This window comes from Leucoraja erinacea, chromosome 15 (genome assembly GCF_028641065.1).
Source record: "Leucoraja erinacea ecotype New England chromosome 15, Leri_hhj_1, whole genome shotgun sequence".
NCBI classification, from domain to species: Eukaryota; Metazoa; Chordata; class Chondrichthyes; order Rajiformes; family Rajidae; genus Leucoraja; species Leucoraja erinaceus.
The window spans coordinates 34,522,582-34,550,047 of NC_073391.1; the positions used below are offsets into that span (position 1 = coordinate 34,522,582).

At 48.1% G+C, this 27,466-nt stretch overlaps 1 protein-coding gene across 4 annotated transcripts; it reads left to right on the plus strand.

The window, feature by feature from the left end:
• The first annotated feature begins 515 nt into the window (after positions 1–515).
• LOC129704180 (myb-related transcription factor, partner of profilin-like) lies at positions 516–25,522 on the plus strand. 4 transcript variants are annotated; one of them, XM_055647110.1, is made up of 5 exons: positions 528–953; positions 2,079–2,241; positions 2,617–2,766; positions 23,168–23,291; positions 24,554–25,522. In XM_055647110.1, the coding sequence occupies exons 1-5, from the start codon at positions 678–680 to the stop codon at positions 24,726–24,728; spliced, it is 888 nt and encodes a 295-aa protein (XP_055503085.1). In that variant the 5' UTR covers positions 528–677; the 3' UTR covers positions 24,729–25,522. The 4 variants fall into 4 exon arrangements, with proteins under 4 accessions (XP_055503084.1, XP_055503085.1, XP_055503083.1 ...); XM_055647111.1 differs by having other exon boundaries at positions 529–953; positions 24,898–25,522; XM_055647109.1 differs by lacking the exons at positions 23,168–23,291; positions 24,554–25,522 and having other exon boundaries at positions 516–926; positions 2,617–7,038.
• Positions 25,523–27,466: the final 1,944 nt, after the last annotated feature.

A 27,466-nucleotide genomic window follows, 5' to 3' on the forward strand; every position in this document is an offset into this window, starting at 1 on the left:
CACCACAACCTCCTGTGACTCTGTCCCCTCCACATTTCACTATCCCTTCCCCCTCCTCACCTCCCCTTCACCCTCGCATCCCAACCTCCTCACTCTGCCTTCTCACATCCATCCCTCCTTACATCACCTTCCCTTCCCATCCCTCACCTTCCCTCTCTCTCTTCTCTGCCCGCTCCCTTTCTTCCCATCCTCCTTCTCGCCCACCACCGTGTGTGTATCAGCCCGCGGCCTTGGCCCTGTGCGCATCCCCGGTGTCGGGGCCCTGTGCCCATCCCCGGTGTCGGGGCCCTGTGTACATCCCCGGTGTCGGGGCCCTGTGCCCATCCCCGGTGTCGGGGCCCTGTGTACATCCCCGGTGTCGGGGCCCTGTGTACATCCCCGGTGTCGGGGCCCTGTGTACATCCCCGGTGTCGGGGCCCTGTGTACATCCCCTGGTGTCGGGGCGCGCAACCATCACCTGGGAATTGTAGTTCCCGCCGCCATGGACCAATGGTATCGGGCGGACCACAGCTCCCAGCAGGCAGCGCGTGGGGAGCAGCGTGCAGTGGCCGCTGGGAGTTGTAGTTCCCTGCGCTGGCAGCGTCGCCGACATCGGTCTTCCCAACGAAGGGAGACTGTGTTAATGAAATGTAGTTCCACCCGTGTGTCCTGGTTGCCTTTGGCGACGGGGGCAGAAGATGCGGGAGCCGGTGTGGGGCGGGCCCGGCCTGCGCAGGCTGCCCGAGCGGCGGATCCGCAAGGCCCGCTTCAAGCAGCGCGACCTGCGGGTGCTCGTCGACTCGGTGATGGAGCGGCGGCGGGACATCTTCGGGCAGGGCGGGCGGCCACCCAGTCTACAGAGCCGCCGCCGGGCCTGGATCTTCGTCATGGAGCGGGTCAACGCCGTGTCCGGCACCCGGCGCTCCTGGGAGGAGGTGCGCAAGAAGGTGCACGACCTGAAGAAGAGCACCAAGGTGGCGAGGGGTTGTGTGTGGGCGAGGGGAGAGGGTGGAGGGGGAGAGATGGTGGTGGGCGAGGGGTGGTGTGGAGGGGCAGATGTGGTGAGGAAGGGGCGAGGGTGAGGCAGGGAGTTAGAGGAGAGGGATTGTAGGGTGGGAGGCGGATGTGAGGGATAGCAAGGTGGAGGAGGGGAGGGGGCGAGGTGGTAAGAGAGGGGTGTGAGGGTGAGATTGGGGGGAGCAAGGCTGAGGTGAGTGAGTGAGGGAGGGGCAAGGATGCAGAGAGGTAGAGTGAGGGCAGGTCAAGAGAGTGTGGGGTGAGGGAGGGCGAGGGTGGTGCAAGAGGGGATTGGGTGTGGTGGGGACATAGTGATGTGGGTGAGTTTAGGCTCAGTTTTTTTTATTGTCACGTGTGCAGAGGTACAGTGAAACAATGTGATTGCGTGCCATGTAGTTAAATAAAACAAACCTCAACTGGGAGTCAATTAACAGAACTTGACAGAGTACAGCTTATCATTCGGGTTTAGGTTTATTATTGTCACATGTACCATGCTACAGTGAACAGCTTTGTTTTGCATGCTATCCAGTCAAATCAGGTAATACTCTACATGGATACAATCAAACCAAACTCGAGTATAAAAAGTTCTTTGAAGAGTAAAGATACCAGAGTGCAGAATGTGGTTCCCAGCATTGCAGTGTATTGAGAGTCAAGCATGTTTAATTGTCATATGTGCCTACAAAGGAACAATGATGCAAACTCCAATGTCTACAATAAGACCTTAAGACAGGAGCAGAATTAGGCCATTCTGCCCATCGAGTCTACTCCACCATTCAATTATGGTTGATCTATTTTTCCCTCTCAACCCCATTCTCATGCTCACTCCCAATCGATGGACGGGAGGGCGATGTAATGCCGAAGGGAGCATTACTATGCTGTAACATTTAATCAATTCAATCAATCAAAAATCATTCTATGTATAGGAGGGAACTGCAGATGCTGGTTTAAACCGAAGATAGACACAAAAAGCTGGAGTAACTCAGCAGGACAGGCAGCATCTGGAGAGAAGGAATGGGTGACGTTTCAGGTCGAGACCCTTTTCAGACCATTCTATTCTAATCTACACTCTTTTATCTTCAAAGGAGAAACTGGCCTATAATAGAAGGTCACGCCAACTATCAGGAGGCGGCCGGCCGGTTGTCAAAGCCCTGACCGAGTTTGAGAATGACATGCTTGCTCTCTTTGGAAAGGAAACCTTCGAGGGCTTTGACCCAGGAGACCTTGCAGTAACATCGCAACTGAGCGGTGAGTATGTGTGGCCGCTTGCGGTGTGACAGGAATGGGTCCACTCACCGTAGACACAAAGAACTGCAGGTGCTGGTTAATACACAAAACGACACGAAGTGCTGGAGTAACTCAGCGGATCAGGCAGTATCTCTGGAGAACATGGACAAGTTACTTTTGGGTCGAGACCTTTCTTCAGACTGAAGAAGCGTCTCAACCCGAAACGTCACCTATCCGTGTTCTCCAGGATGCTGCCTGACCCGCTGAGTTACTCCAACACTTTGTGTCCTTGAGTCTATTGAGCGCATTGGCATCACATAGGTTCATCTGCTGGTACTGAAGCGGAAAGGGTGTGGACTTCCACACTCACGCCTTGCCTTCTCCGTCTCTCCGCAGACCAGGGGGAAACGAGTGGATCATCCACCATTGCTGCAAATCGACGCTGCACGCCCGAGTTCCAAATATCCTCAGCCCGCCCTGAAGCAGGCACCAGTACAGGCACGCCCACCGCAGGAGATGGTAGTGCGGAGGATGAGGAGGCACTGGGTGAGTCACTGGATGTTGGTGAGGAAGGAGCGGGACCGATCCTAGTGGAGGAGGATGAGAGGTCTTCTTCATTTGAAGACTGGAGACCCACTGTACTGGGCTCACCGATGGAGGCAGATGCAGACACTGATCTGAGTGGGCCTGCCTTCAAACGCAGGCTGTTGGAGCACGAGTTCAGTGTCGAGCAGAGGTTGGCCTCCATTCACACCACCGTGGAAGATGGCATGGTCATGTTGGACCAGCGGCTGAGTGCTCTGCAGTCTGCCATCGTGCAGTTGTCAATGCCAGTGGCCTCTGCAGTGGAAACCTCCCTAACACAGGCCTTGGAAACAGTCGGCACCTCGCTCGTGAATGCCCATACCTCTGCCATTGAGGCTTTAGGCTCCAAGCTCCAAGAAGCCATCAAGGCGGGCTTCGTCTCGCTGGGAGAAAGTCTGCAGGAGACCATGGCGGAAGGGTTCCAGAGTTTCATCGAAGCCCAGTGCTCGGTGCTCACACAGGTTATGGGTCAGCATGACAAGATGGCCTCCAGCAGTGGATCAACGCAATCTCGGCCTGCAGGCAGTCACTCCGGCAAAGGCTCGCTGCCGACCAAGCATCCTCCACAGGCAGCTGGAGGTGCCGCCCCGGATAGGTTGGAATCCAAAGCAGCTCAGCACCAGAGACCTCTGGCACTGATGCAGGTTCATCAGGGTTAGATGCCGGTACAATTTGCAGGACCTGTGTGTGCTCTACGTGGCTCCCCAGTTGGTCGGGTGGTGCAGACGAGCTGAAGGATCAGCACTGCGTGACTCTGCCTCCTCCCGGCCTCAGTCTCGCTGCCCTCAACCCCGTCGCAGTCCCACTGACCGACCCATCGCTGGAGCTCGGCGCAGCGAGTTCGCCCAGACCGCTCCCCCGCCAAGCACAACCTCTGCTCGGTCGGTGTGGAGCTGTTGAAGATGTGCGTTTGTTTTAAAATTGGAGTTTTTAAAGTTTTTTGGGCAAGGTCAGGAAAGTAAATGCTGGCTGGCGGTGTGACTTGCTCCATGGTCAGGCCAGTGGGGCAGGGAGAATGGAACTGGAGCGGGCAAGCGAGGCAGGGAGGTCAATAGCAGGCTGGGTGTGGTGCAGGTGAGTGGGCAGACATAGAATGGTGTAGGATAACACGCCAGACATTCACCCTTCCCCAGTTCCCATTACTAATTCAGATCTTTTTATACCTGGTCGATGCTGCTGGGCTTGGGAATGCCTGACTCTGCTTGTCCAAATAGAGGTATAATGTTGTTTGGTAAAGCAAATGCTTAAAGCTTCCTTCTGATATTCGTGGACTTTTGCTACCTGGGTGTTTATTTATCTATTTCATTGTCACATGCAGGAGTATTCTATGGGAGCTTTAAGCATTTATATTTCACAGGCTAATAATTTCACCCTCAAAAAATGACTCGATGTGCTTCAGGACGGCACAGTGGTGCAGGAGTAGTGGTTGAGTTGCTGTTTGGGTGATTTCATGGTGGTTTGAGCAGATGAAGCAGGAAGGTACCGAGAAGGGTTGCCACGATTTCCTGTATTAGTTACGCTGAGCAGAAGGAAACAGAAAGATAGGTGACATATTTGCCCCCATTGAAGTAACCGCGTGGCCCTGAGATTAGCGGAGTGTTGGCAGGTGGAATTTAATCCCGACAAGCTCAAGGTGTTGCATATTGGGAGTCAAATAGAGGTAGGACTAACAGTAACGGAAGGACATTAAGGGATGCTGATGAACAGAGACAGCTTGGTATTCAAGTCCAAATCTCCCCAAAGCATAGATAGGGTAGTGAAGGAGTTGTGTGGTATGCTTGGGTCAACTTCTGTTGCAGCTGGGTGGATGTGATGGCACAGTGAGGGCACCTGCATGGTGCCATCTTGGGAAGGTCACAACTTGACCTGTTTCACTCAAGTTGACCTCAGTATCTTAGGACAGAACAGTACAGGCCCTTCAGCCCTATGTGCTGACCACGATGCCAAGATAAACTAATCTCCTCTGCCTGCATGAGATCCATATCCCTCCATTCCCTGCATATTCACATGCCTATCCAAAAGTCTCTTAAACGCCACTATTGTATGACTCCACCACCACCCCTGGCAGCAAGTTCCAGGTAACCCTCTCAAAACACAAAAACAGAAAATAAGTGCAGGAATAGTCAACACTGGCTTTTTCCCCATATTCCTTGATTCCACTAGCCCTTGGAGCTAAATCTAACTCTCTTGAAAACATCCAGTGAATTGGCCTCCATTGCCTTCTGTGGCAGAGAATTCCACAGATTCACAACTCTCTGGGTGAAAATGTTTTTCCTCATCACAGTCCTAAATGGCCTACCCCTTATTCTTAAACTGTGACCCCTGGTTCTGGACTCCCTGAACATCGGGAACATTTTTCCTGTCTCTGCCAATGTCCAATCCTCTAAGAATTTTACATATTTCTATAAGATCCTCTCTCATCCTTCTAAATTCCAGTGAATGAAAGCCCAGTCGACCCATTCTTTCATTATGCGTCAGTCCCATAATCCTGGGAATTAACCTGGTGAACTACGCTGCACTCCCTCAATAGCAATAATGTCCTTCCTCAAATTAGGAGACCAAAATTACACAAAATGCTCCAGGTACGGTCTCACAACTGCAGTAGGATCTCCTTGCTCCTAAACTCAAATACTCTCGCAATGAAGGCTTTCTTCATTGCCTGCTGAACCTGCATGCTTACTTTCAGTGACTGAAGTACAAGCACACCCAGGTCCTGTTGCACCTTCTGTTCTACTAATCCCTATGATCTTCATAGGTCAGGATAAAAGTTGGGAGGTTTTGTTGCAAGTTTGCAAAACATTGGTCAGGCTGCACTTGAGGTACTGTGCATTTCTAGTCCAGAGGAAGGATAGGAACTACTGGAGAGACTGGAGGAACTTCACCAGATGCTCTGTCGATTGGAGGACTTCAGTTAAAGGGAGAGCTTGGACAGGCTAGGATTGCCCTTCCGAGACAAAGAAGTCTGATGGGAAGGTATCTAAACTCATGAGAGACATACGTAGGGTAGGTGCTCAGAACCTGTTTCCCAAGGTAGGGCTATCAAAAACAAGAGGGCATAGGTTTAAGATGAGAGCTAGATGTTTTAAAAGGTATCGAAGGGGAATGTTTTTGACACAGAATGGTCTACATCTGACCGTGAGAAGGTGGTGGAATCAGATACAATCACCATATTTCTTTCAAGATGGCGGTGGGAGAAGGAAAAGGTGAAAGTCGGCGGCTGTGAACAGTCCGTGAGCTCACTTCCCGCACCCTTGGAAAGCCCCCTAAAGTTCCGTGAGTGGCTTGGGAAGTGGGACACGGCGACCTAGACACATGGAAGTGGAGGGGCGGGGTGGTTGGGGGCGGTGGTGTTGATGGAGGGGACCACTGGAGACCCTGCAACAGCCGGGCAAGCGAACGGATGGAGCGCAGCCTGTGCCACCTGCACTGAGCGACAGTGGAAGGAGCCGACTGCATCGCGCTGGGCCAGTCCGACCCCTACTTCACCCATCCTGTGCCGCCCAGACACCGGGCCTTAAAGTGAGAAAATAAGAAACTGCTGATCTCCTTGGACCAAGATTGGACTTTTCAGAAACTTGGAAGTTGCAAAATAGTGCTGGACCTGTTCCAGAAGAGGATCTGAGGAAGGGTCCCGGCCCAAAACATCGTCTGTCCACTCCCTCTACAGATGCTGCCTGACACGCTGAGTCCCTCCAGCACTTTGCTTCTTGCCGAATGTTGGCCTAATTCCCCTACAAAGCTGCAAAAGAGGTTTTGCATTTGGAATGACATCATCCCATTGGATTCAAAGGCAGAATTCAACAGGAAGTGGCCAGTCAAATCACCCGACTGGTGTGAGCTGGCCGGGGAAATGGTCACGACATGATTTATTCTGGATTAAACCAATTTTCATCATTGTCGAAAGAAAGAATGGTATGTGATCCAATTTTACACACCAAGGTGCTCAGAATATTGCATTGCACAGGAATGAGATTTATAAAACACATATTCGTGAGCCTGTCTTGAAATTGTATTATTATTGAATAGATACCGTGCCTTCATAATGTTTGGGACAAAGACCCATCATTTATTTATTTGCCTCTGTACTCCACAATTTGAGAATTGTAATAGAAAAAAATCACATGAGGTTAAAGTGCACATTGCCAGATTTTAATAAAGGCCATTTTTGTACATTTTCGTTTCACCATGCAGAAATTACAGCAGTGTTTGTACACAGTCTCCCCCCCCCCCCCCCCCCCCCCCCATTTCAGGGCACCACAATGTTTGGGACAAAGCAATGTCATGTAAATGAAAGTAGTCATGTTTGGTATTTTGTTGCATATCCTTTGCATGCAATGACTGGTTGAAGTCTGCGATTCATGGACATCACCAGTTGCTGGGTGTCTTCTCTGGTGATGCTCTGCTAGGCCTGTATTGCAGCCATCTTTAGCTTATGCTTGTTTTGGGGGCTAGTCCCCTTCAGTTTTCTCTTCAGCATATAAAAGGCATGCTCAATTGGGTTCAGATCGGGTGATTGACTTGGCCATTCAAGAATTGACCATTTTTTAGCTTTGATAAGCTCCTTTGTTGCTTTAGCAGTATGTTTGCGATCATTGTCTTGCTGTAGAATCAACCGCAGGCCAATGAGTTTTGAGGCATTTGTTTGAACTTGAGCAGATAGGATGTATCTATACACTTCAGAATTCATTATGCTACTACCATCAGCAGTTGTATCATCAATGAAGATAAGTGAGCCAGTACCTTCAGCAGCCATACATGCCCAGGCCATAACATCCCCCACCATGTTTCACAGATGAGGTGGTCTGCTTTGGACCTTGGGCAGTTCCTTCTCTTCTCCATACTTTGCTCTTGCCATTACTCTGATATACTGTAAGTTAATCTTTGTCTCATCTGTCCACAAGATATTTTTCCAGAGCTGTGGTTGCTCTTTTAAGTACTTCTTGGCAAATTATAACCTGGCCATCTATTTTTGCAGCTAACCAGTGGTTTGCATCTTGCAGTGTAGCCTCTGTATTTCTGTTCATGAAGTCTTTTGTGGGCAGTGGTCATTGACAAATCCACTCCTGTAGAGTGTTTCCGATCTCTCAGGTGTTTGGGGATTTTTCTTTATTATAGAGAGAATTCTTCTGTCATCAGCTGTGGAGGTCTTCCTTGGCCTGCGAATCCCTTTGCGATTAGTAAGCTCACCAGTGCTCTATATCTTCTTAATGATGCTCCAAACAGTTGATTTTGGTAAGCCTAAGGTTTGGCTGATGTCTAACAGTTTAATTCTTGTTTCTCAGTCTCATAATGGCTTATTGATTGAAAGACCAGCTGGCACTGATGATGGCTGCCACCTTGTACTGTTCCTTGATGTTTTGTATGTGTTTGTTTGTTGTGTCGCCTGTGAAAATCCCACAAGGATCACTTTCATGAGAAAGGTATTCATCAACATCAGACATACGGTACCTCCAAACATCGGTCTGGATTTCTCTCACTCGCTGGATTATTTGGACATACCTGTCGGCGGGGCTGTGGCTGTGTTCAAGTTGTTGAGACAGAGTGGAGCACTCACCCGACTCCGGCGACGAGGATTACGCACACCGTTCCCAAGTATATTCCTTGCAAATCTATATTCTCTCAACAACAAAGTGGACGAACTGCAACTCCTGCGCCAGACAACAAGGACTTCTCTCAAGCCGCTGCCCTGTGCTTCACTGAGACCTGGCTGTGTGAGTCAACCCCGGACAATGCGCTGCAACTGGCTGGCTTTAAACTACATAGAGTGGACCATGAAGCAGAGGCAGTGGAGAAATCAAGAGGCGGTGGAATATGCATCTATACTAACCAGGACTGGTGCAGCAAGATGATGGTAATGTCAAACTTCTGTTCTCCCAATCTAGAATCTTTCTTTATAAACTGCGAACCCTTTTATTCTCCGAGGGAATTGACATCTTTTATTCTCGCTGGAGTTTACATCCCCGCCCGAGCATGCGTACGTGCGGCGCAAACGCAACCCAAACGCAAACGCAAAAGGAACAGCTTCTTCCCCACAACCATCAGGCTATTAAACTGGGCTCGGACAAAACTCTGAACATTAATAGCCAATAATCTGTTTATTTGCACTTTATCAGTTTAATTATTCATGTGTGTATATATTTATGCAATGGTATATGGACACACTGATCTGTTCAGTATTCGTGCCTACTATGTTCTGGTGTGCTAAAGCAAAGCAAGAATTTCATTGTCCTATCAGGGACACATGACAATAAAACTCTCTTGAACTCTGACCAGGTAATGAGGCTAGAGAGTGACTTCATGGACTCCATGGTCATTGTTTTGGGGGACTTTAACATGGTTAACCTGAGCTGAGAGCTTCCAAAGTGCAGACTTCGTGTTACCTGCCCCACCAGAGGGGAGAGAACACTCGATCACTGTTACACTTCAATCAAGAACGCAAATCAATCGGTTCCCCGGGCGGTTCTGGGTCTCTCTGATCATTGTCTAGTTCACCTCATTCCGACCTACAGGCAGAAACTAAAATCTGCTAAGCCTGTGGTCAGAACAACGAAAAGATGGGACAAGCGAGGGCATTGAAAACCTACAGTCCTGCTTTGACTGCACTGATTGGAATGTGTTCAGGGAAGCCACCACAAGCCTCGGCGAATATACAGACACTGTGACATCATATGTCAGCTTTTGTGAGGACAGTTGCATTCCCACTAGGACCAGGATCTGGTTCAACAACGCCAAGCCCTGGTTTACAGCAGAACTCGGACAGCTCCGCCAGTCTAAAGATGAGGCCTACAGGAGCGGGGATGCAGACGTCCACAGGCAGGCCAAGTACAAGCTGAGAAGAGGAATCAGAGCTGCCAAGGAAAGGTACTCTGAGAAGTTGAGGAGCAACTTCTCAGCTAATGACTCATCTTCAGTTTGAAAGGGCTTGCAAGAAATCACTAGCTACAAGAGGAACCCCCCCTTCCTTGGACAATTGTCAGCTGACCAACGACCTGAACGATTCGATAAACAGAAACTTAACCCTGGTACCCCCTCACCAATGACCACTTCACACCTACTCACTACAAAGACTGGACCCTTCCCCACCCACTCCTCCCCAATCACCACTTCACACCTACTTACAGCCTGACTGGGCCCTCGTCCACTACCAACCCCCTCCTTGCTGCCCAACATCAGCCTGGCCATGTTTCCATCACCAACAATAGAAATTGAGGAGGGGGAGAGGCTATCGAGAAGACAGAAAAGCTGGAACTGACAGTGTTTCCCCATCTACCCTCAAGCTCAAGGGTACTGGTCTACACAGACATTTCATGCAGTCCCTGCAAACCTGTACTGTCCCTGCCTGCTTCAGACTCTCTCACTATTGTCCCTGTACCCAAAGAGACAAGGATTACTGGTCTTAATGACTACAGGTCTGTCGCACTGACCTCTGCAATCTTGAAGACCCTTGAAAGACGTGCTGGCCCAGCTGAAAAATATCACAGACCCCCTGCTGGACCCTCTGCAGTTTGCATACTGGGCCAATAGATCATATAACCATATAACAATTACAGCACGGAAACAGGCCATCTCGACCCTTCTAGTCCGTGCCGAACACGTATTCTCCCCGAGTCCCATACACCTGCGTTCAAACCATAACCCTCCATTCCTTTCCCGTCCATATAACTATCCAATTTATTTTTAAATCAGTGGATGATGCAGTCAACCTAAGCCTGCACTTCATCTTCCAGCACCTAGACCGCCAGGGGACCTATGCAAGGATTTTGTTTTTGGATTTTAGCTCTGCATTCGACACCATTGTGCCAGAGCTACTACACTCCAAACTCTCCCAGTTGACTGTGCCTGAACCCTTCTGTCAGACATGAAGCAGCATGTGAGGCGGGGAAAGCACATCTTGGACCCGCAGACCCTCAGCATAGGCACACCGCAAGGCTGCCTACTCTCCCCTCTCCTTTAGTCTCTACACCAATGATTGCACCTCCACAGACTCCATTGTCGAGCTTCTCAAGTTTGCGGATGACACAACACTGATTGGACTGATCCAGGATGAGAAGGAATCTGCCTACAGACAGGAAGTGACACAGCTGCGAAGCCATGTGTCCCAAACATTATGGTACCCTGAAATGGTGGGTGACTGTGTATAAACACAGCTGTAATTTCTACTTGGTGAAACCAAAATGTATAAAAATACCCTTAAATAAAATCTGACAATGTGCACTTTTACCACATGTGATTTTTTCTATTACAAATCTCAAATTGTGGAGTACAGAGGCAAGTAAATAAATGATGGGTCTTTTTCTCAAACATTATGGAGGGCACTGGAGATGTTTGAGCACTTTAAATAAATGTTAAGGGTACAAATATCACTATGATGTATCCCAATGTCTGTTCTTTGCTGTCTTCATATTCACCTGGGCTCTCGGTCTTAAGTCCTTGCTCGCTGTCTTTCCTGGATGTCAGAGATGTTTAGGTTTAGATTTGCTACTGTCACGTGTACCGAGATACAGTGAAAAAGTTTGTTTTACATGCTATCCAAACAAATCAGATCCACCCTGCATACATATAATCAGTTCAAACTTAAGAACAATAGATGCAAACATGGGTGGAACACTGGCGCAGCGGTAGAGTTAATGCCTCACAGCACCAGAGACCCCGGTTCAATCCTGACTATGGGCGCTGTCTGTAGGGAGTGCTAGTGTACAGGGTGATCGCTGGTCGGCGCGGACTCATAGAAACATAGATAGAAAATAGGTGCAGGAGGAGGCCATTCGGCCCTTCGAGCCAGCAGCGCCATTCATTGTGATCATGGCTGATCGTCCCCTATCAATAACCCGTGCCTGCCTTCACCCCATATCCCTTGACTCCACGAGCCCCGAGAGCTCTATCTAACTCTCTCTTAAATCCATCCAGTGATTTGGCCTCCACTGCCCTCTGTGGCAGGGAATTCCATAAATTCACAACTCTCTGGGTAAAAAAGTTTTTTCTCACCTCAGTCTTAAATGATCTCCCCTTTATTCGAAGACTGTGGCCCCTGGTTCTGGACTCGCCCAACATTGGGAACATTTTTCCTGCATCTGTGGGCCGATGGACCTGTTTCCATTCTGTATGTCTAAAGTCTAAAGATAGAGCAAAGGGGAAGATACAGAGTGCAGAGTATACATAGTTTTCAGCATTATTGCGCATCAGTTCCAGATAAAAGGTCCAATGTCCCCAATGGGGTAGAGGTGTGAATCAGACAGTAGCCTGGCTTATGGAGGGACCGTTAAGAAGTTTGATAATAGAGGTGAGGAGACTGTTCCTGGATCTGCTGGTGTGTGCTTTCAAGCTTCTGCACCTTCTGCTGGGTGGGAGCGGGTAAAGGAGAGAATGGTCTTGTTGTCTCTGCAGCTGTTTCCACCCACTAAGAGGTCAGAATCAAGCCTGGGTTTCTAATGCCGCACAAGTCCTTGGCTGCTGGCTGTAGGCACATCCTTCCTATCACTGCGTGTGTTTGCTCCGGGTGCCCCAGTTTCCTCCCACATCCCAAAGACGTGTAGTTTGATAGATTAATTGGCCTCTGTAAATTGCCCCAAGTGTGTAAGGATAAGAAAGTGGGATAATGTAGAACTAGTGTGAACGGATGATCGATGGTCGGTGTGGGCTTGCTGGGCCAAAGAGCCCGTTTTTATGCTGCATCTCTAAATTAAACTAAAAGAGGCATTAAGCCAATTTCCATTTAAACCTCCTTCCTCCTCCCTTAAACGTACACCCTGTTGTTTTTAATACCCCTGTGGTGATATGAATGCCCCGATCAGTGGTAGGTATCTGGAAACAGCTGCCTCGGGAGGTAGTTGATATATATCAACATTTCAAATACATTTAGACAGGTAAATGGATGGGAAAAGTTAAGAGGGATATGGGCCAAATGCGGGCAGGTGGGACTAGTGCAGATGGGGCACCTTGGTAAGCATGGGCAAGTTGAGCTGAAGGGCCCGTTTCTGTGCTGTGTGACTCGACGATGCATTGACTCTCCCATGGGGTAAAAGGTTCTTGACTACCTACCCTAGGTATGTCTCTCATGATCTCACCCCTCAGACGCGTCCACTCCAGCAAAAACAAGCCCGGCCTGTCTGAACTCTCCCCACAACTGAAGTCCTACGATCCTGATGAATTACTTTTAAACAGTGACCCCCCCTAGTTCTGGACTCGCCAAACAAAGGAAACATCTTCTCCATATCCACCATGTGGAGCCCCTCAGGATCCTGTGCGTTTCGACCAAGAACACCTCTTGCTCTTCTAGTCCGCTAACTATTTACCACCGTACCCAATGGAGCATTGGCCCAGTGCTCAATTCTGTGGAGAGCGGCTCATCTGAGCAGTTTTTAATCATGATTCACAGTTCACATCCAGCTCCTTTCTATGGGCAGTTGTTTGACTCACTGCTCCTCTGAGTAAAATCTTTCTTACAGTATTTTGCTCTGCTCTGCCCAATTTTGTGCTGACATCCTCCAGTTTGTGAAGACAGTTGTAACCAAATTATCTGTGTTTAAAATTGAAGCTGCTGGAACCCATTGCTTCTCTGGACTTTGAAAGAGAGCCATGCCTTACCTCGCTCAGTCATGCCTTCATAGAATTAGCGGGCTATTACAGCCCAAACTCAGTCCTATTTAATCACCGCTTCCAAATAAAAATGATACAGAGGCACTGGGGAAGTCGCAAAATAAGATTTACAAGAACAGCAGCCGAACTGAAGGACTATAACTATCAGGAATTGCCAGGATAAATGTGGGTCTTATTGTCAGAAGTGAGAAAGTGATGTCTGACCTGACAGATATCTTTAAGATTATGAAGGCCTTTGATAGAGTGGACCTTGAGAATATGTTTCCACTCGTAAGGGAGTCCAAAACCACCGGCCATAAATATCAGATTGTTGTTAATAAATCCGCAGGGGACTTCAGCAAAAACTTGAGAGAAACACAAAGTGCTGGAGTATCTCAGCAGGTCAGACAACGTCTATGGAGGTGAGTAGAATGCAATGTTTCTGGTCGGGACCCTTCTTCAGACTGATGCAGTGCTTGGTTATAGTTTAGGGGTACAGCATAGACATAGGCCTTTCAGCCCACTGAGTCCACGCCAACCAGCAATCGCACGTACACTATTTCTATCCTGCACACTAGGGACAATTTACAGAAGCCAATTAATCTGCTTTCGAATGTGGAAGGAAACCAGAGAACCCGGAAAAACCCCATGTGGTCACAGGGGGGAATGTACTAACTCTGTACAGGCAGCACCCGTGGTTAGGATGGAGCCTGGGTCTCTGGCACTGTAAGGCAGCAACTCGACCGTTGTGCCTCCGTGCCAAATGGGGAGGTGGGGGGGGTAGAGATAGCTGGAAAAGAGAGGTTGGGGCGGGACAACACCTGGCAAACAATAGGTGGATACAGGTAAGGGTGGGTGGGGGCATTGATTGGCAGCTAGGTGGAATAAGTGACAAAGGTTAGAGGTGAAAAGGAGACAAAAGGGTGGCAGATAAGGAGAGGTGGAGGAGTGAAATGTAAAGCTGGAGAGAGCATTGAAAAGTCATTTTCAACTTAATCGGATTCTGTTGAAAATTGTCCCCTGCCCCCTGTTGGAGGAAGGGGGCAGGGGAAGGGGAAAGGGGGGAGATAAGAAGGAATTTCTTTTGTCAGAGGGTGGTCAATCTGTGGAATTCATTGCCACAGAAGGCTTTGGAGGCCAGGTCATTGGATATTTTTAATGCGGAGTTTGACAGATTCATGATTAGTAAGGGTAACAGGGTTACGGGGAGAAGGCAGGAGAATGGGGTTGAGACGGGACGATGGATCAGCCATGCTTGAATAGGAGAGTAGATTTGATGGGCCGAATGGCCTTATTCTGCTCCTATAACCTATGAAAAGTGAAATGTGGGACACGGGGTTCGGAGATGAGTGAATGGAGAAGCGGAAAGGAGCAGGGTGACTGGATGGTATGTGATATCTCTCCTTCATGAAGATAGAACCAAAGTAGAAGCATAGAGGTGTACAGTGTAGAAATGGGCCTTGCAGCCCACTGTTGGTGGTGTTTATGACAATTAAACACTCTTGACTCTGGCAGTCTAATTGAGTTTCCAGAGTTTATCCTCCTTGGTTTGAGTGGCAGAGGAGAGACTGAGTTACTGAAACTAGTGCCACATTCCTAATGCCTCCCTCTCAGAGAGGCATAGAGTCACAGCACAGAAACAGGCCCTTCGGCCCAACTTGTCCATGCCCGCCAAGTCCCTAAACTAGTCCCATTTGCCTGCATTTGGCCCATATCCTTCCAAATCTTTCCTATCCCTATACCCGTCCATAGGTCTTTTCTGAAGAAAGGTTCCCCTTCTTCAAACGTCACCCATCCTTTTTCTCCTGGGAGATGCTGCCTGGCCCACTAAGTCACTCCAGCACTCTGTGTCTATCAAAGGCCTTGTAAAGTCCATTCCAAAATTTTTTAATGATTTGAATTTCCAGACTCCAATTGCTCTCCAGTCCTTTGCAAAATATATGATTTACATAAGCAATCTGCATGAAAAGCCAATACCTTTTTAACGGCTGTGAGGGAAGATGAGGATGATTTATGAGAACTGAAAGGTGCTGGTGTGTGTTATGAAAAATTTATCAACTGTGTAAAACCTTCTTTTAAGATCATACGTTGCCGGGGAACAGGATGTTGATTAATGGCTTGCTCCTGTTCACTGGAAGATGTGTGAGTTCCAATCGCACTATAAGTCAATGGGCAGTTAATCTGCCCCTGTCAGTATATGTATTGGCAAATTAGACATTTGCTAGCAGAGGTTTATTAATTATGGAATGCAGTTATAAAGGGAATACTTGATTATTTGAAGAGAGGCAATGGAGTTGGGTTTATTCAGCAAAGTTCTCTCATTTTATACCCTGAACTGCGCTGACATTAGGCTCATTAAATGGAGGCAAACGCACACTAGCTCTGGATGCACAGCCATGGTGAAGGCAGGCCCACTCTCTCTGCTCCGCGAACCTGCTTCCGATGGAACTCAATTTCAGAAAGCATGTAATAGACGTACCTGACAATAGACACACAGCGCTGGAGTAACTCTGTGGGTCATGCAGCATCTCTGGAGAAAAGGGACGGATGACGCTTCGGGTAGGAACCCTTCTTCAGACTGAAAGTGGAGGAGAGGTAGATAGAAGTCGGAACAGGTCAGAACCAAGGCCGAAAACCAGGCCTAGGCCAGGCGCCAGCCCTCAGACACCTCCTCCTACTCACCCCTGGACAATGACCCCACAGATGAGACCAGGCTATTATCTCTCAGACTTCCTTTGATTTTATCACTTCCGGCTGCCAACCCTCCACTGTATGTTCTGGACTTTCCCTACTTCTAGTTCCCTCTCCTCCAATTTCATGCTGCCTGACTCACTGAGTCACTCCAGCACTTTATATCTTGGATATAATAATATATTTTATAAACTAGCTTCTGCAGTTCCTTTCTACTCAACAGACGCACCTATTTCTGCACAGTGTTAGCGGAAAGTGAAAACACAACTAGATAGGGAGGTGCATAAGGTATAGAAACAAAGAACTGCAGATGCTGGCTAATACACAAAAGGGCACAAAGTGCTGGAGTAACACACCAGGTCAAGTGGCATCTCTGGAGAACACGCATAGGTGTTCTATGGTGGGGAGTCTGGTCTGTGTGATATACTGGGTTATATCCACAACTCTGCAATTTTTTGCGGCCTTGGGCAGAGCTGTTCCTGAACCAAGCTGTGATGCATCCCGATAAGATGCTTTCTACAGTGCATCAGTAGCAGATCTAATTAGTCTGTTTTCTTCAATATCCGACACAGCGGAGCAAGTAGAGGTAGAGGTTCTGTATTGATAGGCCCCAGAATATCATAGGTCACCCTTACATTTCCTTGCTGGTTGGTTATTAATTCCGTGCAGCACCGTAATAATCAATGCTAACTGGTTTTGTGCTCATGAAAGCCAGTTCTGTTCTGACCCAGTTACTTTGATGTAGTTCACCTCAGTACGTCGATAGTTTGCGCAGCTAATATGCCTGGCAATAAATAGCAATTATTAAAAGTCCCGTGAATGTTTGTCTCAATCACACCGCAGTTTTTTTTTTGCAAATAGTCCCTACCACCAATTGAGTCGGGAACAAGGGGCGCAGCGGTAGAGCTACTGCCTCACAGCGCCAGAGACCCGGGTTCGATCCTGACCACGGGTGCTGTCTGTATGGAGTTTGTACATTCTCCCTGTGACGTGGGTTTCCTCCGGATGCCTCCCACACGCCAAACACGTACAGGTTTGTAGGTCTGAAGAAGGGTTTCGGCCCGAAACGTTGCCTATTTCCTTCGCTCCATAGATGCTCAGATTCAGATTCAGATTCAGATTCAATTTTAATTGTCATTGTCAGTGTACAGTACAGAGACAACAAAATGCATTTAGCATCTCCCTTGAAGAGCGACATAGCAAACGATTTGAATAAAAAAATAATAAGTGTCCGGGGGGGGGTGGTGATTGGCAGTCACCGAGGTACGTTGTTGAGTAGAGTGACAGCCGCCGGAAAGAAGCTGTTCCTCGACCTGCTGGTTCGGCAACGGAGAGACCTGTAGCGCCTCCCGGATGGTAGGAGGGTAAACAGTCCATGGTTGGGGTGAGAGCAGTCCTTGGCGATGCTGAGCGCCCTCCGCAGACAGCGCTTGCTTTGGACAGACTCAATGGAGGGGAGCGTGGAACCGGTGATGCGTTGGGCAATTTTCACCACCCTCTGCAATGCCTTCCGGTCGGACCCGCTGAGTTTCTGCACCCGCTGCACCCGCTGAGTTTCTCCAGCTTTTTTGTGTAACCTTTGTAGGTCTGTTGACTTTGTAAGTTGAAAATTGTCCCTAGTGTGTAGGATCTTCGTGTGTATGGCGTGCACAGCCTAAAGTTGTAGAACAACTTGTTCTATTTGATTGTGTTCGTCGAAACAGGGCGGACCATGTGGAGGTTGCAATCTCCCACCCCAGCGTGTAGGATAGTACTAGTGTACAGGGTGATTTCTGGTTGGTGCGGACTCGGTGGGCAGAAGGGCTATATCTCTAAACTAAACAAAACTGAAGACGGCATTGAGAGAGCGGTGCGAGTCCAAGTAGTTCTTGGGGGAGTGGGGGGTGGGGCAATAAGGTGTAGAGGAGAAAGGGGAGGTGGAGGGGTTTGGAGAATGTAATGTTCCTACTCTTGGGGGATAACCTACCCAAGTGGAATATGAGGAGCTGTTCTATTGGGTTGTATCTCAACTTGGTTTGGCAGCTGCTCTGCCCAAGCCCTCAAGAAATTGTAGAGAGTTGTGGATGTGGCCCAGTCCATCATACAGACCAGATTCCCCATCACCGACTCCATCTACATTTCACGCTGCCTATGAAAAATAGCCAACATGATCAGACATAATATGATGTACCACCCCGGTCATTCCTTCTTCTCGCTGCTCTCATCCAGCAGGAGGTATAGAAGCTTGAAAGTGCACACCACCAGACTCAGAAACAGCTTCTTCCCCCCTGTTATCAGGCTTCTGAACGTCCTTGAAACTGCCAGGGTACTGCAATGACTGGTAGATTCAATGACTGCCTGCATAACTCTCTGGGGGCGATAATTCCAAAAATCTCCGACCCTTTGGAACAAAAGACTTATTAAGCTGAGAAAGTCGTCCCTCAGGGTCCCATTAAATCTAGAGGGCACAGGTTTAAGGTGCGAGGGGAAAGATTTAATAGGAACCCGAGGGCAACGTGTTTTTACACAGGGTGGTGGGTATATGGAATGAGCTGACAGAGGAGGTAGTTGGAGTAGGTACAATGACAACATTTAAACAGTCCAAAGTGCTGGAGTAACTCAGCGGGTCAGGCAGCATTTCTAAAGATCTAGGACAAGGAGATATTTCGGGTTGTGACCTTTCTTCAGACATTTAAAAGACATTTGGACAGGTACATGGATAGGAAATGTTTAGTGGAATATGGGCCAAATGTGGGGAAAATGGTAGAAACTATTTGATTAGAAGCATCACCTATCCATAGGGAGTCATAGAGTCATACAGCATGGAAACAGGCCCTTTGGCCCAACTTGCCGATGCTGACCAACATGCCCATCCACCTGCCTACGTTTGGCCCTTATCCCTCTAAACCTATTCTATCCATATACCTGTCTAAATGTTTCTTAAATGTTGCGATTGTACCTGCCTCAACTGACCTCCCCTGGCACCTCGTTCCATACACATACCACCCTTTGTGGTATAAAAGTTACCCCTCAGGTTCCTATTAAATCTTTCTTTCCCCCCCCCCCCCCCCCCCCCCTCACCTTCAATCTATATTCTTTGATTCTTGATTCCCCAACTCTGGCAAAAAGTCGCTGTGCATTTTACCCGGCCAATTCCTCAAATGATTTTGTAGACGTTCATAATTTTGTACATGACAGTGTACAAAATCATGTTTCCCCGGAGATGCTGCCTGACCTGCTGAGTTACTCCAGCACTTTGTGCCTTTGTTTATAGGAGGTAGGGAGTCGTTTAGAAGGTCAGCATGGACGAGCTGGGCTGAAGGGCCTGTTTCGGTGCTGTGTGACTCTATGGCTGGGTGGTGACATCCACCCCCAGGGTACAGGTGGAATGTACGGAATGTCTCGATGCACTAACTACACCATCAGGTAGTGGGTAGCTGATGTGTTTGCCTCTGCAACAAACACTGGGTCTCCCAAATTGATTAATGGCCGCATTCTCACCTCTGTAAACACTAATCTGCTAATTGTTTATCTTAATGTGTCAGTGGGACACCTCATTACTCAATAAGCAGCAGAATCAGACGCTGGAGATATCACGGTGCCCCATCTCACTACTTCCCCTGCTACTGTCGAGCTGCTGCTGCTGGTATCGATCCTGAGCCGCCGGCTTCCCCTGGGCTGTTTGTGTGTGTGTGTGTGTACACCTTGCGTCAGCACTCAGAGACCCGCAGTCACTGAGGTGATGATATATCTCTCCCCATCTGCCAGCATCCCAGTCTTTGTTCATTCTCCCTGGGTCTGTGGCAGCCCCTGCCCGTCCCTCCCTGCCCTGCAGGTGGCAGTGCTGAGTCACAGAGATGCCATCTCCAAGCCTGCCCCACACCCTCATCAGTGTCCCATCAGCTAGAGACCCATGCAGCCCCGACACCCCTCCCCATCTCTGTCACCCCCTCCTGCTCCTACACCCCTCCCTGTCTCTATAACTCCTGCTGGCTCCTCACTGTCTCTGTGACTCCTCAGGCCCCTGCAGCCCTCAATATCTCCGTAACCCCCTCTGGCTCCATCACAGCCTCTGTAACCCTCTCCGGCTCTGCACTCCTCCTTGTTTCAACATCCCCTCCCCATCTCTGCAAACCCCTCTAGCCCCGACACCCCTCCCTGTCTCTGAATCTCCCTCCACATCAGGTGTGGCAGGCAGTTTTTAACAGGACGACCCCATCAAAGCCTAGATGTTGTTAAGGACTCTGAGCTGTAGGGAGAGGTTTGGCAGGCTAGGACTTTATTTCTTGGTGCGCAGGAGGATGTTGGGTGATCTTATGGAGGTGTATAAAATCATGAGGCGCATAGCTAGTGTGAATGTACAGAGATTTTTTACCCAGGCTAGGGGAATCAAGAGGTAGATGGGGCATAAGTTAAATCGGAGTACTTTGAGAGATTGTGTGGCACAGTGGCGCAGCAGTAGAGTTGCTGCTTTACAGCACCAGAGAACCGGGTTAGACCCTGACTAATGGCCGCTGTCTGTATGGAGTTTGCACGTTCTCGCTGCGACCGCTTGGGTTTTCTCTGGGACCACTGGTTTCCTACCACGCTCCAAAGATGTACATGTTTGTAGGTTAATTTGGCTTTGGTAAAATTGTACATTGGCCCTACTGTACGTACGTGGTGATCGCTAGTCGGTGCAGATTCGAACGGCCTGTTTCTTGCTGGATCTCTAAAGTCTAAAGTCATCTTCCCCACTGCTATCAGACTCCTGAACTAATCACCCCTTTCCACCTACATCCCGGAGGTGCTGCCTCGTGCTCTTAACTCTACCTCATACGGTGATTCCATTATTGCACTTTTATTTCATTTTGTGCTACTCGGATGTTGCACCATAATCCTGCACCACACTGTGGTTTTGCATCTGTTGTTGTATTTATCATTACTGTATGTGCGCTGTTTACTCGGTGAGCTTCATGTGAGCAAGGAGTTTGGTATATTTAAGAGGGAATTAGATGTGGCCTTTGTGGCTAAAGGGATCAGGGGGTATGGAGAGAAGGCAGGTACAGGATACTGAGTTGGATGATCGGCCATGTTCATATTGAATGGCAGTGCAGGCTCGAAGGGCCGAATGGCCTACTCCTGCACCTATTTTCTATGTTTCTATGGTATAGTTTATGTTCACGTGTACCGAACTACAGTGAAAAGCTTTTTTGTTGCGTGCTATCCAGTCAGTGGAAAGACTATATATGATTACAATCGAGCCATCCACAATGTACAGAGACATAATAATGGGAATCATGTTTAGTGCAAGATAAAGTCCAATAAAGTCCGATTACATACTCTGAGGGTCTCCAATGAATCTGAGAGTCTCCAATCTCATGGCTGCCTGGTGTTTTTGTTAATAAACAAATCTAATTTGATAAGAAACTAATCTAAATCTGAATCTTGAGGTGCATAAAAGTGGATCGATCACCACTACCTGTCCAAGTGCATCCCGTGTGATTGAGGGAAGCAAGGGAAAAGATTCTGGGGGCCACAAGGATGTTTCTGGGACTGTAGGGTTTGAATTATAAGGAGAGTACTAGATAGGCTGGGTCACAAAGTGCTGGAGTAACACAATGGGTCAGGCAACATCTCTGGGGAACACGGGGAGGTGATGTTTCGGTTGGGGCCCTTCTTCAGGCTGGGCTGTTTTCTCTGGAGTAAAGGAGGCAGAGGGATGACCTTATAAAATCAGAAGTCATGAGGGGCGTAAGTAGGTGACAGTCCTTTTTCCAGGGTAGAGGGGTTACAAACTAGAGGGCATAGGTTTTAGATAAATGGGGCAAGATTTAAAGGGAATGATCCCCGTGATGGACCGGGCAGTGTCTAGCACTCTGTGTGGCCTCCTTTGTTCATGGGTATTGGAGTTGCTGATCTAGGCTGTGATGCAACCAGTCAGTGTTTTCCGTACCAAGACTCTGTCCAAGACTGTGCTTCTTGTCAATGGAGCAGAATGCTTGCAGAAGCTGAATGGGACTCGGCAGTTGTAGTTGCTGGTTTACACAAAAGGCAACAACTCAAAGGGTCTGAAGAAGGGGCCCAATCAAAAAACTCACCTATGCCTGTCCTCTAGAGATGCTGCTGCCTGACCCGCTGCGTTACTCCAGCATTTTGTGTCCTGTTGGGACTTGGTAATTGTCAGGAAGGGGAGGATAGATCGAACGTGATGGAAGACAGAGTTATTTAAGGAGGGAATTCCAGAGTTTGGGTCAGGACGATGGTGGGACAAAGGAAATGGGGGTCAGTTAAGTGATGTGAACGAGATTGTTGTGTTTGTCTACGAGAGGAATGCACGCGAAGGAGTTAGTCCAATGGGACTGATGACTAGTGGAAGTGAATGGATCCATTAAACCTGGTCAATGGGAATGAATGGAAAGTATTTCTTCCATTGGGATTGTCACCCAGTGGGGTTGAATTGGAATGGACTGGGTTCAAAAGGACTGAATGGGAAGGGCTGGGTGCGTGGATTGCAAGAATGAATGGGGGTTTTGATATAATGAGCTTGTATGATATGGGAGTCAATGTTCATTAGTCTTGGGAGCAGAGTTGGACCAGCCTATCGTCTACGCTGCCATTCAATCATGCCTAGTCTATCTTTCCCATATAACCTAATTCCACTGCCTTCTCCGCACAATCCTTAGTAATCAAGAATCTGACAATCTCTGCCTTAACTATACCCAATGATGGCCTTCACAACTGTCTGTGAGAATGAATTCCACAGATTCGCCACCCTCTGGCTAACGAAGGGTATGGAAAGGATGGGTTTGGAGGATGGGTTTGTAGGGTATGGATTGAAGGGACGGTTTGGAGGATGGGTTTGGAGGATGGGTTTGGAGGATGGGTTTGGAGGATGGGTTTGGAGCCAGGTTCAGCAAGATTCAGCGGCGGGCGGCAGGCTGATGAGCACTATGTGTAACAGTGGGAGCTGGATAGTTTCCAGAGCTTTGTGCTGTAAAGCAGTTTGATGTGCTACAGGAAAATGATTTCAGTAAACACAACAGCCTGATTTCCTTGCCTTGATTAAAGTCCTTCGGAGTAAATTGCATATAATTTCTGCATGTTGAATGTATCTGTGAAATGGCTCTATTGACAGATCGAGGGTCGATAGAAGGAATGAGCTGTCAGGAGCGAGATACCGATGTCACCCGCAATGAGCTGTGCATTTTTAACTGTTTTGCTCTGAAACAGATGCCTCGCAGCCTCAGGCTGCTGCTAAGGTGAGGACAAGCAAATATTCTTTATTAACATTTCATTCCAGCTCCCTACAAGACGTAAATTAGATGCAGTGTTAAAGTGGGTAGATTGCAGAAATATGTCACAGTGATGGCGCTGCCTTGGACAGCTCACATCATCCTGCAGTGATGCTCATTATAGATCTTATTTAGCCAGCATTAACTAGCTCACACTTATCACCCGACTTATTTACATGCACTGTTGTTATCACAGAAGCCTTCCAAGGTTAATCTATAATTCTGAGTGCGTGCATACATGTATGTATATGCGATGTGCGCCTGTGACTTTGTGTGTGTGTGTGTGTGTGTGTGTGTGTGTGTGTGTGTGTGTGTGTGTGTGTGTGTGTGGTTGGTTTATGGATAGGACAGGTTTTGAGGGATATGGGCTAATGACAGGCAGGTGGGACTAGCGTGGATATGGCACCGTGGGCGTTGGGCCGAAGGGCCTGTTTCCGTGCAGTATGACCATGCAGCTCTGTGTGTACAGAGTTGTGGATTCATAAAGCACAGAAACAGACCCTTCGGCCCAATTCGTGGATGCTGACCATGGGGTCCCATCAATGCAAGTCCTACCTGCCCGTGATTAGCCCATATCCCTCTAACCCCTTTTGTCAGTGTGTGTGTGTGTGCGCGCGCGCGCATGGGCTCTGTGAGTGATTGTGTTTTTGTGTGCGTGCACAGTGTGTGTATGGGTATGTATACGCCTTATATATGTGTGTGCATGTGTATGTGGGGAGTATGTGTGTGTGTGTGACTGTGTGTGTATGTGTATGTGAGTGTGTGTGTGGGCTGTGTGTGTGTTTGTGGGCAGTGTGTTTGTGGACAGTATGTGTGTGTGTGTGTGTGTGTGTGTGGACAGTGTGTGTGTTTGTGGGCAGTGTGTGTGTGTGTGCATGGGCTCTATGAGTGTGTGTGCAGTGTTTATGTTTTTGTGTATATATAAGTGTGTACATGTGTATGTGGGGAGTGTTTGCGTGTGTGTCACTCTGTGTGTCGTCAGTGTGTGTATGTGAGTGTGTGTGTGGGCTGTATGTGTGTGTGCGCAATGTGTGTTTGTGTGTGTGTGTGTGTGCGTGCGCAGTGTGTGTTTGTGGACAGTGTGTGTGTGACCATCAGTGTCGGCTTACAGATGATGGTGGAGGTGGAAAGTGTGTGGGGAAGAAACACAAGCAGGTTGGCCAATGGAAATATGACGTATGGTTACGTAGAATTTATTAACCTCGATTCATTCGGGATCAATCCCACAGACTTCATCAAGAGCCCTTTCACTATCATCAAGGCCGCTGCATGCACCATCAAGGATCTCCACCATCTAGGCCATGGCCTCTTCTCGCTGCTACCGTCGGGCAGGAGGTACAAAAGCCCCGCACCACCAGGTTCACGAACAGTTACTCTCCTACAACCACCAGGTTCTTGAACTGACCCACACAACCAAATCCTACCTCGGAAACGGAACAGACCGACCCCCTCTTGCACTGCTGGGGACTTGTTATCTAATTGTGTTTTGCACCAAATGTCTTGATTTTTGTCCCTTTTTCTTTTCATTGTCTTGTACAATTTATTTGTAATTTGTGTATAATTTATGTTCCAGTGTGTTGTCTGAGTCCATGTGCCTGTGATGCTGCTACAAGTAAGATATCCATTGTACCTGAACCTCACCATGCTTGTACATCTGACAATAAACTCAACAATCACAGGCATCTCAAATCCTTCTCTCCTTACCTGACAACCTTATATCACCTCTCCACCTCCAGCCTTTGTCACTTATTCCACCCATCTGCCAATCACTCCCCCCCACCCCCCTACCCCCTTGCACCGATCACATGGCAGAAATAAAAGACACAAAGTGCTGGAGTAACTCAGCGAGTCGGGCTCCATCTAAGGAGAACATGGGTAGGTGCTGTTTCGGGTCGGAACCCTCCTTCAGACTTCCTTATGGCTTGCCAGACTTTGTCCCACCCCCACCTCTCTTTTCCAGCTCTCCTCCCCCACTCCATCAGTGTGAAGAAGGCTCCAGACATGAACAATCACCTATCCATGTCCTTCAATGTTGCCTGATCTTCTGAGTTATTCCAAGAAGACAAGTCACCTGTGTTTTATTGTCATATGTCTTGAACAATGAAATTCTTACTAGCAGCAGTACAAGACTGTAAAGATAGTGCTCTGTAAATACAATAACATTCTGCAAATTAAAAAAAGCACACGCAGATACTGTAACTAAACAAACAATAATAGTGCAAAGTCCAAAATATTGTGTCCCAAGTCTATGTACTTTAGAGATTTTTGGAGATTGTTGTGTTTAATAGGTGCTGGTTTAATTGCTGGTTGTAGAGATGAAACTGCTCCTGAAATTGGACGTTACAGTTTTCAGGCTCCTGTACCTTCTTCTCGATGGTAGCAGTGAGATGAGAGCATGGCCAGGGTGGTGTGGGTCTCTGATGATATTGGCTGCCTTTTTGAGGCAACGTCTCCTGCAGATCCCTTGGATGGTGGGGAGGTCAGTGCCTGCGACCACACTCGGGTATCGCAACTATTAATTTGTCGCAGGGAGGAGTCGTTACTGTGGCCTCTGTCTGGCCTTGTAGAGGTGTCCCATGTGGTGTCCACGTGGGGACACTCAGAACACCACGCACCAAATTAATGATCCCAATTTCCACTTTGCAGTGAGGTTAAACTGTTAATTACTCATCTAAATCTATCAGCTCAACTCATTATTCACTGACACCCTGGCTGAATGACACACATTTCTTCAGTTTTAATTGGCCTATGAATCCGAGTCATTTATTAAGGGTTAGCCAAAATTTACAAAACAGAAGCATTCATTCAGGCAAAGAGCTGAGACTGGTTTGGTTTGGATTTTGTTTGGTATTGGCATTGGCTTATTATTGTCACGTGTACCAAGATATAGTTTAAGAGTTTTGTTTGCGAGCTATCCAATTATATAAAATCATACCGTACAAACAAGCCGTACACAAGTACAACAGGTGGTGCAAAGAGAAAAATACCAGAGTGCGGAATATAGTGTGACGATTACAGAGAAAAAGACAGGGGCGGCACAGTGACACAGTGGTAGAGTGGTTGCCTCACAGTGCCAGAGATCCAGGTTCGATTCTGACCACGGGTGCTGTCTGTACGGAGTTTGTACATTCTCTCAGATTCAGATTCAGATTCAATTTTAATTGTCATTGTCAGTGTACAGTACAGTACAGAGACAACGAAATGCATTGTGCATTGTGCATCTCTCTGTGACCGCGTGTGTTTTCTCCAGGTACTTCGGGTTTCCTCCCACATTCCAAAGACATGCAGGATTGTAGGTTAATTGGCTTTGGTAAAATTGTAAAATTGTCCCCTGTGTGTAGGATAGTGCTACGATACGGGGTGATCACAGATCGGTGCAGACTCGGTGGACCGAAGGGCCTGTTTCCGTGCATCTCTAAAGTAGTCTTGTAAAGACTAAAGTAAAGTAACAGAGAAAAAGTCCAATTTCTGCGATGAGGTAGGTTGGAAGATCGGGACTACACCCTAGCTTATGTGAGGACCGTTCACTAATCTGATAAGAAGCTGCTCCTCAATTTGGTGGTATGCGCTTTCAAGTTTCTGTATCGTTGGCCAGGCGAGAGAAGGGAAAAGAGGGAATGACCAGGACGTGAGTGGTCCTTGATTATGTTGCCTGCTTTTCCAAGGCAGCGTGAAGTGTGCAGCCCGTGCCTGGAACTAGTCTGGTGGATCTAACTCTCAGATCCCAAATCTTCAGCTGTGTGAACGGCTTTATGTAGGAACTGGATCCAAAATCCTACAGTGTTCCTAAAGCTGGAAAATCTGAAATCGAGGAGAATCTTGTCTTTGAAGCTTCCACCCTTGGAGAACAGGCATGTGCCCCCCTGCCCCTGCCCCCGTCTGCCCACATAACCTGTGCCCGCTGAGATTCTGTCAAACAGCCAAGGTTTTGAGAAAACACCTGCTGTTTATCATGTCCTGGATGTGTCCTCCAAATGCCACCAGATTTTTGTCAAGGAAGTATTTTTATAATGAGGACGTTCACAGTAAAATACAAATAGGGGGTGGCCTTTTACCTGCATTTTGTTGCCCAAAGTGTTTATGCATTGGAATACAGGCAAGCTGGAAAGAGTGCAGAGAAGATTCACGAGGATGTTGCCAGG

What these genes read in the sequence shown, in the direction of transcription:
- LOC129704180 (XM_055647108.1), top strand. Translation starts at nt 678, where the DNA reads ATGCGGGAGCCGGTGTGGGGCGGGCCCGGCCTGCGCAGGCTGCCCGAG. An exon ending in ACCTGAAGAAGAGCACCAAG is followed by an intron (nt 954 to 2,078) that starts GTGGCGAGGGGT and finishes TTATCTTCAAAG; the next exon opens with GAGAAACTGGCCTATAATAG. An exon ending in AGTAACATCGCAACTGAGCG is followed by an intron (nt 2,242 to 2,616) that starts GTGAGTATGTGT and finishes GTCTCTCCGCAG; the next exon opens with ACCAGGGGGAAACGAGTGGA.